At 40.7% G+C, this 13,602-nt stretch overlaps 1 protein-coding gene across 1 annotated transcript in view; it reads right to left on the bottom strand.

Annotated features, from left to right (window-relative positions):
* LOC121644820 (cAMP-specific 3',5'-cyclic phosphodiesterase 4B-like) overlaps positions 1-13,602 on the bottom strand; it is an 89,128-nt gene that overhangs the window by 27,893 nt on the left and 47,633 nt on the right. Inside the window, exons 4-7 of the mRNA XM_041993043.1 lie at positions 11,110-11,304; positions 10,984-11,020; positions 8,424-8,494; positions 7,293-7,342 (exon numbers count right to left, since the gene is read on the bottom strand). Coding sequence (XP_041848977.1) covers positions 7,293-7,342; positions 8,424-8,494; positions 10,984-11,020; positions 11,110-11,304 — 353 coding nt within the window. The remainder of the gene's footprint in view (positions 1-7,292; positions 7,343-8,423; positions 8,495-10,983; positions 11,021-11,109; positions 11,305-13,602) is intronic.

Raw genomic sequence — 13,602 nt, 5'->3', positions numbered from 1 at the left:
AGTTTCCAGGGGTGGCACAAAGTTGCTGAATAGGAACACTTTTAGTTTAAATTAAGAAAATCAATCTGCAATCTGCATGATCATTGATGAAATTTAATACATCTTTGAACAGGAAACTGCCAGCACGGAAGTGCGCATCTTGACACTTATGGGAAGGTTGGGTGATAAGCCAGGAGTGTGAACCAAATGCATGATGCATGCATCAACAACAGACTGGTTGTGAAATAAGGAAATTATTGTTTTGAATAACCCCGTCAGACATAAAACAGTGGCATGACCTGACATCCCATAAATATTTCTTCCTTTGCATGGATGAATGGCCTCAAGTTCCTCATCGCTGTTATACAGGAAACGTTGAGATGTTATTGCAGCTAGTTACAACATTAAAAATTTTCTTACTTTCTTAGGCCTGCACTGTGATTACTCGACTGCTTTTTCTTTCCTTTTTTTTGTAATTTTGTGTTTTTGTTTTTTTTTTTAATTATTATTAAAAGTGAATTAAGAGGATTGATGCCACCATCATAAAAGCCAATTAAACCAATGAAAAAGTCAAAGTCAGCTTTATTGTCAATTCTGCAATCCTGGGGGTGTAAAAAATTCAAGTGTTGACCAGGCTGTGTGTGTGTGTGTGTGTGTGTGTGTGTGGAAGGGGGGCAGAGCAGGGAGAGAGTTTGGCATCCTGACGGCCTGGTGGACGAAGCTGTCCCTCAGTCTGCTGGTCCTAGATGTTTTGCAGAGAAGGGAAAGAGGCACCGACGATCTTCTCAGCTGCTCTCACGATGCATTGGAGGGTCTTCCTGCAGGACGTGGAGCAGATGCCGTACCACATGGTGATGCCGCTGGTCAGGATGCTCTCGATGGTGCCTCTGTACAAGGTGCACATGATGGGGGCTGGGCTCTAGCTTTCCTCAGTTTGTGCAGGAAGTAGCGGCGCTGATTGGCTCTCTTGGCCAGTGATGTGGTGTTGATGGTCCAGGTCCAGGAGGTCCTCTGTGACGTGTACACCTAAGAACTTGGTGCTGCTCACTCTCTCAACTGTAGACCCATTGATGGTCAGAGGTGCATGCTGGGGGAGCATTTTCCTGAAATCCACAACAATCTCCTATGTCTTCTCCACATTTAGAGAAAGATTGTTGTGTTCACACCACAAGGCCAGACGGTTCACCTTGCCCCTGTAGTCTGTCTCGTCATTGTTGCTGATAAGACCCACCACAGTCGTGTCATCTGCAAACTTGAAGGTGGCTGGAGTTGTGCGACGGTGTGCAGTCGTGGGTCAGCAGAGTGAAGAGGAGGGGGCTCAGTACACATCCTTGAGGGGTCCCTGGGTTCAGTTTGTTGTGGTGATGTCAGCTGTTCCTGCCAACCTGAACCGCCTGTGGTGTCCCGGTGAGGAAGGCCAGTAGCCTGTTGAGCAGTGAGGTGTTAATTACCAGCTAGTTCAGCTTCAGAATCAGCTGTTGGGGGATGATTGTGTTGAATGATGAACTGACGTCTATAAACAGCATTTTGACATAGGAGTCTTTTGAGTCCAGATGTGTGAGGGCTGTGTGGAGGGCAATGGAGATGGCAATGTCGATCAAGCAGCTGGACCAATATGCAAACTGGAAGGGGTCCAGGAAGGGTGGGAGGACAGACTATGTGTTTCAACACTAGCCACTCAGAGCACTTCATAAGAATGGGAGTGAGGGCTACTGGACGGTAGTCGTTGAAACAGGAGAGTGACTACTACTTCGGGACAGGGATGATGATGGTGGTTTTGAGGCATGTGGGGATGACAGCCTGGCTCAGCAAGATGTTGAAGATGTTCGTGAAGACGCCCGTGAGCTCACAGCACAGTCCCTCATCACACGACCAGGTATGTTATCAGGACCAGAAGCTTTGTGAGCATTGATCCTGCTGAGTATCCCCCTCACACCGTCCAGGAACAGCGTCAACATCTTTTCTCCAATAGGGGGTGGAGACTTCTGTGCTGTCGTGAGCCTTAAAACGAGCAAAGAAGTCATTTAGCAGAGATGTGGAGCCGTCACAGGTCTGCAGTGGGGGCTTGTAGTCCATGATGGTCTGGATCCCTTGCCACAAGCTCTGTGTCTCTGCTGTCGCCAAAGAGATGAGCTATCGTCCTGGAGTACTTCTTCTTTGCCTCTATGATGCCGTGTGACAGGTTTGCCGTTGCTGTTCTCAGGTCCTCCTCATCTCCTGCTCTGAAGGCAGCATTCTTCACCTTCAGCAGCCTGTGGACTTCCCCTGTCAGCCATGGCTTTTGATTGGCCTGAACAGTGATGGTCTTGAATACCGTTACATCATCAATGCACTTGGTGGTGTAGGCAGTGACGACATCTGTGCACTTGTGGAGGTCTATAGTTTTGTTGCAGGTGGCACCCTGTTTAAAAACACTCCAGTCTGTGGTGTTAAAACAGTTAGTACCTCCAGAGACCCTTCAGGCCACATCCCTACCTCTTTGAAAACTGTTTGGTGGTTTGGTGACTTTAACCAGTGGTTCGTATGCTGGCATTAGAATGACAGTGATGTGGACAGAGGCGCTGAGGTGTGGGAGGGGAAGGGCCTTGTAAGCTCCTCTCTGGGTGGTGTAAACCTGGTACAGTGTGTTGTTTCCACGCATAGGAAAGTCTATGTGTTTGTGTAGTTTTGGAAACACCCTCTCTGGGTCTGCGTGATTGAAATCCCCAGCCGAGATGAGAAAGGTATCAGGATGGGCTGTCTCACTTATGTGTTGATACAGTTCATTTAATGTCTCACGCCTGTTACTTCCATTTGCACTTGGAGGAAAGTAAACAGCAACGAGCAGTAAGGCTGTAAACTCTCGCAAGGTAGAATGGTCGGCATCAATGTCCATAAACTGCATTGTTGATGTAAACACAGAGTCCCCCATCGTGTGTCTTGTGTGCGCTAGCTTAGCTCAGATACCTTTCATACATTTCATTCATCTTGTTAGTGTCCACCGACGTAGCTTATAAAATGAGGGAAATTTTATTTGCAAATGTATTGCACTTCTTAGAGATATTCTACTCACCTACTCCATTAACCTTATTTAGTTGCTGATACACTATGTTATACTTGATGTTAAAGTTTTTCAGTTTGTCTTCCGACAGGTGCTCCTGATGATTGTCTGCTGTTTTGTTCCTGCAGAGGCCTTCGATGTTTGTTTACAGGTGTAGCAGCTGGTTGTTTTTTTTTTTCTATTTAGTTTGAAGCTGCTTGTACAGTTGTTCTTGTCCATCTTTTGTATGGTTGTCTCCGTTTTCTTCTGCATAATCTCTCGGTCTCTGTGTTCCCCATTAGGTCAAACTTTAATATGTAATTCAGCAATAAATAAATAAAAAATAAAGAATAATACCAAAATATTAAAGTATAAAACTGCAATAAAAAACAAAACACTTATTTGGTAGAGAAAAAATAAATCTGCTGGGTCTGAATAAGCTTTCACCAGGTAAAATGCAATGGGGAAAATCTACATCTTTATGTGACAAAGGTGACATTTGGCCCAGATCTCTGACTTAAACATTCATTTCTGCAGGAGTTGACTAAACATTAAACTACGTTGGACATTTGCTCTTGAAACAGTGAAACAGTGTTAACAGTCCCTTCCGTTCTAAGAAATTACAAACATGTACCCTGAAGCCCCTACGGCATCCTGTAACGATGCTTAGCTGATGCAAGTGATAAACATGACAGATTAATCCACTAAACTGACTGTTTATGACGTCACAAACAAACATTTTCCGCAAAAGTCCTCTTTATCAGGCATAATACAGAGCAAAGCTTATAATCTGAGTGAGTCAGGGAAGAGTGAGCCCTTTGTTGGATGCCAGCTCACGAGACCGTGTGTGATGGAGCCAGTTTGGTTTGCGAAGCATAAAAGGCAAACTCATACGAGGTACACTACAATCCCTTCATGCTCCAGTAGTTATATGTTTAACATGTACACAGGCTGTGGTGACGCATTTGCTGCTGAGCAGATTTTTTACTATAAACCCCATTTTTTGTTTGAGGTTTGTCATGCACTTTTACCCACTGACCGTGGTCATTTTGAAGCTCTTTTTGACAATTTAGCCTCCCAAACTGCGTCTGATTATAAGGCTATAGATTACAAAATCCCTTTTTTGGTGGGCTTTCATCCCCCTTTTCTTTCTCTTTAAGTACTATTCTGCATTTTAGTGGTAGTTTTAGTTTAGTTTTCTAAGTGCTCCTCAATCTGCGCTGAGCTCATGAACAGAAAGACACAGGTACTGTATCAATTTCACAAGTGGGAATTTCACAGATGCAAAACAGGAAAAATCTGTTCTCCTTTTCCGGTCAAAGAGTTGAGGAAAACGAGGCAGAACGTGACACAAAGGAGGATATGATGGCCTCTTTCATTGTGATATTGTTAATGAATGAATTCAATAACAACCATTATTTAGCAGCAGGTGTACTGTACGTTCTTTGTACGCTCAGAGACCGCGTATGTGAGGGACATATCTTGTACTGAAATGTATTATAACATCAGTGTTTAAAAGTTAATCGTATTTGTTTTTCTTATTTTATCTCCTCAATGCGTCACGATGGAGGCCAATGAGATGATTTCACTCGTCAGCGATTACTTGTAGAAGGTCAAGGCTTGTGAGAAGTGTGGAGGAGGAAGGACAATAAGACACTCGCTCACAGTTGTCTTGTGTTTTTTCCTGCTGTGGGACACTGTTTGCAGCCCATCTGTGCTGATAGGAAGTGGAGAGCACCCATGTGCAGCCAATTCTGACGTCAATTGGGCTGGAAGAACCAGTAAAGCAGGAATTAATATCCCCACCTCCCCCCTTCTTTCACTTGCTCTCCTTTATACTTACCTGATCTGAAACTATTAAATATTATCCCGTGCTTCTGCCGCTCCTTCTGTCCAGTTACAAAGTCATTGTATGGGAATGTTTTTGTTCTCATATCAGGTCACATTTTCTTGTCTCAATAACTCGAAGATTACAGCTTCCATTAGCACATGTGAAAATGCTCAGCTATGATACAGCTTGTGCTGGCAGTGCACCGTGCTAATGTGAAAACACCAGCAATCTTTGTAAAGTCCGTCAGCACCAATGAAGCATTTGAATGCAAACAACAGTAAAAGAACTGTGAATGTCTGATGTATTTGCAAAAACACAACCCATTTCATCCTCTGCACCAGCATAAATAGAGTTATTTACTGTATCTCAAACTTTCCAGGAATTTGTCAGGACACAACAGTGCAGACTGTAGTTACATATAACAAGTTTCAGCATGAAATGATATTAAGATAGCACAACAATGAGCATGTTTATTTTACATTACAGTGATACACAAAATGAAAAAGTAGTCCAAAACCAGAATGCAGAAGCAGTGTGTAAAACTAAATCCACCCCTACAGCTTTCATAGTAATTATGTAAGCAGCTGCTTATAATGCAAACTTATCTATAAAAGTTGTCTTTTCAGTTTACTGTTCTACAACGTTTAAAGACCCACCCCAGTGAAAATCATGTTTTTTCTGTTGTTCACATGTTTATGTGGCATTTATCTGACGCTAGAGGACATAGCTTGTGAAAAATTTGGCTTTTCTGAGTATTTCTGCATTTAAATCATTGTGAATCAATGGCGGGCAGAAAAAGGCGAGCTCAGACAGACCCGCATTTACACGTCATAACCCCACAGGGCGAGGCCACAAGGTCCCGCCCAGCCCTCTCCGCGCGTTCTGACTCTGAGGACGAAGAGATGGCGGATCAACACGTATGTGCAGTGGCGGGTTGCTAATCACGTTAGCGTTCATTATTTACCAAAAAGCTTTGCTGTGAGAGAGCTATGGATATAATATAATAATAAATATAACAAACCACACGTTGGTTTGCAGTCAACACTTAAAGGAAGTCATGGGTCAGCATAGGTCCTATGTTACATGCTTTTTTTTTTGCACTGCTAATGATTGGTCAGTGCGCTAGCATGCAGAGCCAGCACATAGCAACGAGGGGGGGGGGGGGTTGTTCAGCGCCAATGGGAGAGGGCACTGAGCAGCGCTGACTCCGCCCACAACTCAGAGGCAAATTGCTAATGAGCTACTGGTTCTCTGCAGAAGCAGAGTCCTGGAAAAGTTTTGTGATTTTTGCCAAAACTTCATTATTTTACAATTTAAAGATCACTGAGAACATTTTAAATAGTTCCAGGTAAGCATTGGAGTGGGTCTTTAAGTGTGTTAACACAATGCCAAGGGAAGACATCAGAAATGATCTTGGAGAAGCAACTGTTGATGCCCATTTATCTGGGAAGAGCTATAACACTCAAATTCAAACTATTTGGACTCCATCATTCTACACAGAGTAAGATTATTTTCAAGACAGCTGATAATCTTCCCAGGAATGGACGGCCCAGCAAGCTCATGCTAAGTTCAGAGCGTGTAATGCTCAGAATAACTGAAAAACCCAAGGAGCTACGTCTCAGACACTAAAGGCCTCAGTTAGCAAGATGAATGTTGAAGTCTGTAAGTATGGCTTCTTTGCAAGGGGTTCAAGAGAAGTTCTCTTCTTTCTAAAAAGAATGTAGCAGCACAGCTTTTGTTTTAAAGCTGCATCGGAACAAACTACAAGCATTTGGAACATTGTCCTTTAGACAGACGAGAGACAAAAGTGATGTCTGACCATAATACGCAGCTACATCAGCATAAAAACCTCATCCCAGATGTTAAGTACCTCTCTAGATCTGGACATCGTGCAGTCATCTGTCTGACAGCTAACCCTGGGCTGACACTGGTTCATGCAATGATCTCAAACACAAGAGCAAAGCTTCAACAGAAGACTTGAGACTTGCAATCATCCAGTTAAAATCCAGACCTCAGCCTATTGTGCATATTTCAATGCTTACTAACCTCAGTGATCTGAAGCAACATTGTAAACAAGAGTGAGCCAAATTCCTCTACAATGATGTGAGATGGATATCATGCAAAAACTAATTACTTCAAGTTATTCCAGCTAAAGCTCTACAAGTTGTTTCATCACGATAAACTCTTATGTAACACGTTACATGTTGCGCTCATAAGTTATATTTAAATTATTTTCAGTCCTGAATGATTTTTATGTTTTAGTATTGAGATACATACAACCTTAGAACTGAGGGTAGACTTTCTAATTTACCTCCATACAGACAATGCACTATTTCCAAATACTATTTGCATATTTCATTTTTCCACAGATCTCAGAATCACTCATTTATATGAGGGTGTACAGAACTCCTCTTTCTTCCTTTGTTCATATTTTGATGTAACATTGATCAGATGTGTACTCACCAGAGAGGCAAACTTTAGTGACACAGGGTTGATTAGCAGCAGGAGACCTTCTGTAAGAGAGAAATAAATCACACCTAAAATAAAATCAAAGAAGGACTGAGAAGCTGTCTGATTGCGAATGAGCATCAGAACAGTTTTTACTCGATTAGGAAAGTCGAGGTATGACTTCCTGATGAAAACATGAGTCAGTGTTGGACGGCAGGTAAACTGCTAGCCAACAGCTAACAGCCGGAAAACCTTCACACGCTTTCATTTCTTATAGTTCTTATTTTGCACTTGCATTTGATCAAGTGCTGCATAAATAAAGCTGAAATAATAAAGGAAACACTGAAGACTTTTCAGACCTGGTTTAGTGGTTTTTAGAGGTTTATGTGTTAATGCATTAAAAAAAAGTGAGTTATTTCCACAGATTAATCTCTTCACATTAACGTGTTAAGTTTGCCAGCATTAGTTTTTTTCACACTGGTATCAGTTTTGTAGTATCGGAGCACTTTTATTAATACTGAGTACGAGTACATGAACATGTTATCGGTGCATCGTTAAAAAATAATAATAAAAAAAAGGAACCCTGATGTGAAACAAATGGTTTCATTATGTTTTTTCAGCCTGATTGGATTCCAGCAAACAAATAGATGATTTTAGATGTTTCCCTGCTGCAACACCAATCAAATAAAATGTCTCTCTAACAACTTGGGTGTTAACAACAATTTGTATTAGTACCCAGGGCTTGTCTTAACTGTGTGCATATTGTGTCAGACCCCAGGAAAATAGCCACAACTTATTCTGCACAAGCCTCTTAATGACCCATTAATTTAAATTGGGTGTGTTGCAGCAGAAAAAGTCTAAAACCTGCAGGACAGCAGCCGTCTAGAGTTGGTGGTGTGTGCTATAAATGGTTTCGTCTTCATGAGGTAATAAGAGTCTAAAATATTTTTGATGAAATGGCGCCCCCTAGTGAGACATGTTTTCCAGATTTTCCAAAGAAATTAAACAAAAATCAATGAATTACATTTAAAAAGTATAAAAATAAAATAAAACACTTTAATAAACTAAACAAATATAAATAAATAAAAAAGAATAAAATAAAATAAAACAAATACTAGGATATATTATTATTATAGCCTGACTTACTTATTAGATGTACACTGTACATTTGTCAAGGTGGTGAAATTGTTCCTGACGGTCCGGAGGCTCGCCAAAACCTTAAAAACATGACAATTTACTTCAGACAACATTTAAAATGTGAAATGCAGATTAAAAACACGAAATTAAAATATTTTAATACACGTTTAATAAACAGCTAATTTTCAGACATGCAATAAGCAACACTGATGGCTGCATCGGTCTGTTAAAGCAGCTGCATTTGCATACATATTGATTACTTTTCTGGTCCATTTGGTTTCGTTCGTGTCTAAATTAGGCCCTCTTCTAGACTCCATTATTCCAAATAACCCACCCACAAGAACTGTGCATTGTCACTAACAATATATGCATATAATCAAAACGACTGCTACCAAGCTAATTAATTACTGGAAGTATTAAAACTGTCCAGTTTGGTCCAGTGCTTCCACTGATCTGGTGAGGAAACTAAAACAGTTCTTAATCGAGCTGCACAGCAAATCTCACTGTGATTGAAAGGAATTTACACCAGTTGTGTGTGAAAGACAGATTATTTTATTCATTGCTAGTATTTTACTGAAAGTAGACTCTGTGTGTGGACTGCGCCTGAGCTCTGTGGAGAAGAACAGGGCGATTCTGTTCAATCAGAGCCATCCCCTGAACTTCACCCAGCAGAGGTGCTCTTCTCTCTGAGGTGCTCCGCTGAGACTGAAAAACTCTTGTCCTTTGTGCCATCAGGCTGTATAATGCAGCCACTTCAGGGTGGAGCAGGAGAGACGAGCTGGAGATGTTCTAACCATTGCCTTGTTGTGCCTCTTAGATTTTAGTGATGCATTTAATTATTTATTGCTACTTTTATATGTATATTGAAATGGTAAATGGTCTGTATTTATATAGCGCTTTATTGTACCTGGAATGATACCCAAAGCACTTTACATTATACATCACATTCACACACACATTCACACACTGATGGCGGAAACTGCCATGCAAGGCGCTAAACCGCGACCCATCAGGAGCAATTTTTACTTGATTGTGTTGATTCTGCCTTGTAACTGAATGTGAGTGACAGACTGCCCAACAATTTCCCTCTGGATCAATACCTATCTATCTTTTAGAAATATTAAACAAAAACACCTTCCAAATATTTTAAGAAATTAGAGTTCAGTAATAAAAAATATATTAAACTATAAGACACACAAACAGTTTGGTTCAGAGGCGTATATGATTCTAACGCACTCCCAGAAATGTCTCATCTACAAGCAATAACACTCATTTGTTATTACTTAAACAGAATTATTATTTTTTATTATTGTTAATAATAATAATAATAATAGTTAAAATTATTATATTTTAATACATTTGTGTATATACTGATAATGCTTATGAAATTCTATATTTATAGTATATTTATAAGACTATGACGTCAACTCTGAATTTGATTACAAGATTTTCATTTCCAACCCTGCAGTCTGTTGTATAATCCATCTGTTTACAGTGTGCATATTGTGTCAGACGCCAGGGAAGATGGATGCAGCCTTTTGTTTCAGCTAATGGGAATCCTAATAAACTAAACTAAGATTAAAAAACAGAGATGTAAGACCAAGGGGAGGAACTGAGATAAAGTCTTAACATGTCTCCTTTTATCGAAGTGCACATGGCATGTGGACTTCTAAAAATCCAGCACCCAGTGCTTGTGTTGAACATATCGGTGAGGGGTTTATCTGCACCATGGTGAGGTAAATTATTGACTTCACTTGAAAAAGTATCTTTTTGTGGTTAGTTAGCTCATTACAAGTTGTCATGCTATTAAAATTCATGACACATGCTGCATGGTGTTAAATAAAATGATGCTGCATAGCAGCTGTTAAATATTATTACTCTACGAGCATAGAGAGCAGATGCTGCAGCTGCTCTTAATTTAATGGTTTCTTCTCGTTGGACTCGGAAGACGCAGAGGGGGAAAAAAGTTGGCTGATGCCAATTATTGCTGGTAAAATCATGCAGGAGGATTTCTTGGACACCTTAGATATTTTTATGTATTTAATACTGTGATATATTAGACTCCTTTAGTGAATCAAGAGCTGCTGTGATGCGACTGTAGGAGTTGACAGTCAGCCTTGCCCTGTGTTAAAAGTGATACTAGTAAAGTACTAAGAAAAAGTCTTGAGAAAGACCTTCAGAAAATCTGGGCAGCTGTTAATCAAGACCATTTTAAAATATTTCATGAAATCCTGGCTCTTTAGCAGCAAAACAAACAAAAAAAAGAGGGCTGGCTTTAGGGGAATAGACCCAGTTTGTTCTGTGTTCTCCTCACATCTGATCTCTGTACACAAGCTGGTTTTAGAGGGAACACTCTGATACTTTTGGATGTTTTTCTAAACTTATCTGGGCGACAGCTCAGTGGAATATAAACTTGCCTTTGTCAGACACACCATGTTATACAGGCTTATGGCCAGCAGGGGGCAGAGGTTAATCTTAACTAACGTCTGCGTCTATCAGGGGCTTTACATTTTAAAATCTGTTTTATTTATCCATCCAAAAAGCTGTCTGATGGGTAATTAGCTCTCACCTGAGCAAATGGAGTCACAATCAAGTCCTCTCCGTGCCTGAGATGGGACATGATGAAAACAGCCATCAGTTACACACAAACAACCATCTGATGGGTGAATGCACTGAGATTAAACTGATAACTTACAGCTCTCCGACAATGGAGGAATTTCGAGACAAGGACTTTGGTGACAGTTCATAGTCGCTGTCAGAGCGGTACAGGAAGGACTCTCTGCGCTGGCCGTGGCCCATCAGGTTGGGGTGTAGGACCAGACCTGAACCCGGGGACGCCTGTGGGTCAGAAGGACTGCAGCAAAGGGATGGACCGTTCTCCACCTCGAAGCTGAAAGAAGACAGAGATGAAGCCGCTCTTTATGGTGTCTAATCAATTATCGATCTAAAAATTCATTGTCACACTAAGTTCAAAAAGCTCCTACAGATGAACTGCATGTGCAATATGTCCACAAATCCTATTCAGGAAAGACATAACTGTAAAACTGATGAGGACATGGATGCATAAAAACACAAATATCATGCTTATTAAATAAATTAGCTTCGCTGCTCAGACACAAAATATTTATCATAAACTGCAGATCTGGTTAGTTTATTACAGAAAAACCATCAATATCCTTCGCTCGTAATTCTTAGCATGGAACTAGTTTACAGAGAGCGATGAGCTCCTTATGGCACGATGTTTGTATTTTATAAAGATAACAGGTGTACTACACCATCCCATCCCCGCCTGCTCGACTGCTAATACAGCAGCTAAACCTGGAACAACCACCTTCTTTAATTACTTGAGACCAGTCTTTTTTATGTGTCTCTGCATTTATATTATTATAAATCCAGTTTAATTTAATCATTCATAAACATGAAAATAAATAAAATGGAGCTGTGAAAAGTTAAAGTAAGAAGCTTAAAATTTGATATAGATTTCATCTTACACGTACACAAATCATAACATTGGCTGTATGGACCCAGACAGATGTCCCATTTGTCACCATGGAGTAGAAAAGCTTTGTGTTACCAGATGGGTAAGTTCAAAAGGTGAGATGTCAGAGCATAGGAGGATCGACCGATGCAACCAACAGATCCGCTTGCAGCAGAATCAGAGTAAACGCCACCGTTTTAACCCCACCAGTGAAATTTCTGCTGCATGCAAGATTATCTGTGCACATGTCCCACTGAGACACTAAGTCCCACACCTCTGCCAAAAAAAAACTGAGATTAATGTGATTTGTTTCTAAGTCGAATCACAAACATTCAGGCTGGTGGCCAACGTCTGTCGTGGTTTGCGTCATACAAATCCCTGCTTTCCACAACATTAAAAACATGCTTTACTCTTAGAAATGTAATCTCTTAATCTGAGACAGGCTGGCAAGCAATGATGCATTTACACAAGTTCTGTATATAGCAAATTAAGGTTAAATTACTATGTAATCTACAAATCAAGCTGTTTTTTTAAAGAGAGAGAGAAAAAAAACACTAGAACAAAAGGCAGTTTTAAGTCACCTGGGAGCTTTGAGGTGGACTCTGCTGACCACTTCCTCACTGAAGTCAAAATGCCCAGCTCTGACCCTGGGGGACCTCCGAAACATTTTCTCCCTTCCACTTCTTCTTGTGTCCTCATCAAGCAAGAAATTAAGAGGGTGTTACCGTGGTTGCTCGCACTAACAGACCTCCTCTCGGTCATGTAAGATGAAACATACTGGAACAACGTCGACTTGGCAGAAGCCAACAAGCAGATCTGGGCTGGGACACTGGGAGTGGGAGCAGTTGCTCTGTTTATCTGAGCGCCTGTCCTTTCCCTCACTATAATAAAACTCTCCAGATTAGTCCGAGTGTTCATCCCACCCACCCACCCGCCGTTTCCCTAGCCACCCATGATGTCCTATAAAAGCAGAGGGGGTTTACAGTGAAACCAAGGCTGGTAATTAGATGGAAAATCCGAATTTTCATATATTTGTAGATGTAGAGATTATCACTAATGTCGTTTACAATGGACAAGAATCTTAGGATGAGAAAAAAAAAAAACATCTGTGTTTGCAGAGCCTCTTTCCCTTTGCCAGCTGCTGTCAGGTCCTATCATATCTCTTTAAAACAACATACACCGAAAGATTCAGACAGATGCTTCATATACTTTAAAAAGATCCAAAGACGTTTGTTTACCTCTATGTACAATTAAACACATGTGAGACAGAAAAATGGATTTGAATTTGCCTTAATTGTAAAGCAATACAGAGAACTGACGAGCTGGTTAGAGGGAAAAAAAGCAGGATAAACGATAGTGAAACCAGTTCAGATGATGTAAAGCTCAGAATATTATCCTAAACCAAAAATGTTCTGTTTCTGACAGAGGACTGTAAATGTTGATGAAAAGATTTCAAACAAGCTGAAAGCCAGTTAGCCTGAGAGGCTGACTGGAAGATTGAGGAAAACCAGAGTCTTAATATCCTCTTACTGGGAAAAGTAAGAGGAAAAAGGTCAACCTTCTAAATCAAAAACCTTTTATACACACAAAGGCCATGTTTTTATTAAGTGTACGTGTTCAGTTCACAGAAATATTTAATCAGTAAATCACATGGCAGCAACTCAGTCATGTAGACACGGTGAAGACGACTTGTTGAAGTTCAAACTGAGC

Source organism: Melanotaenia boesemani, chromosome 8, assembly GCF_017639745.1.
Source record: "Melanotaenia boesemani isolate fMelBoe1 chromosome 8, fMelBoe1.pri, whole genome shotgun sequence".
Lineage (NCBI taxonomy): Eukaryota > Metazoa > Chordata > Actinopteri > Atheriniformes > Melanotaeniidae > Melanotaenia > Melanotaenia boesemani.
The sequence above is the reverse complement of the archived record's forward strand: the minus strand, read 5'-3'. Positions and strand labels throughout refer to the sequence as shown.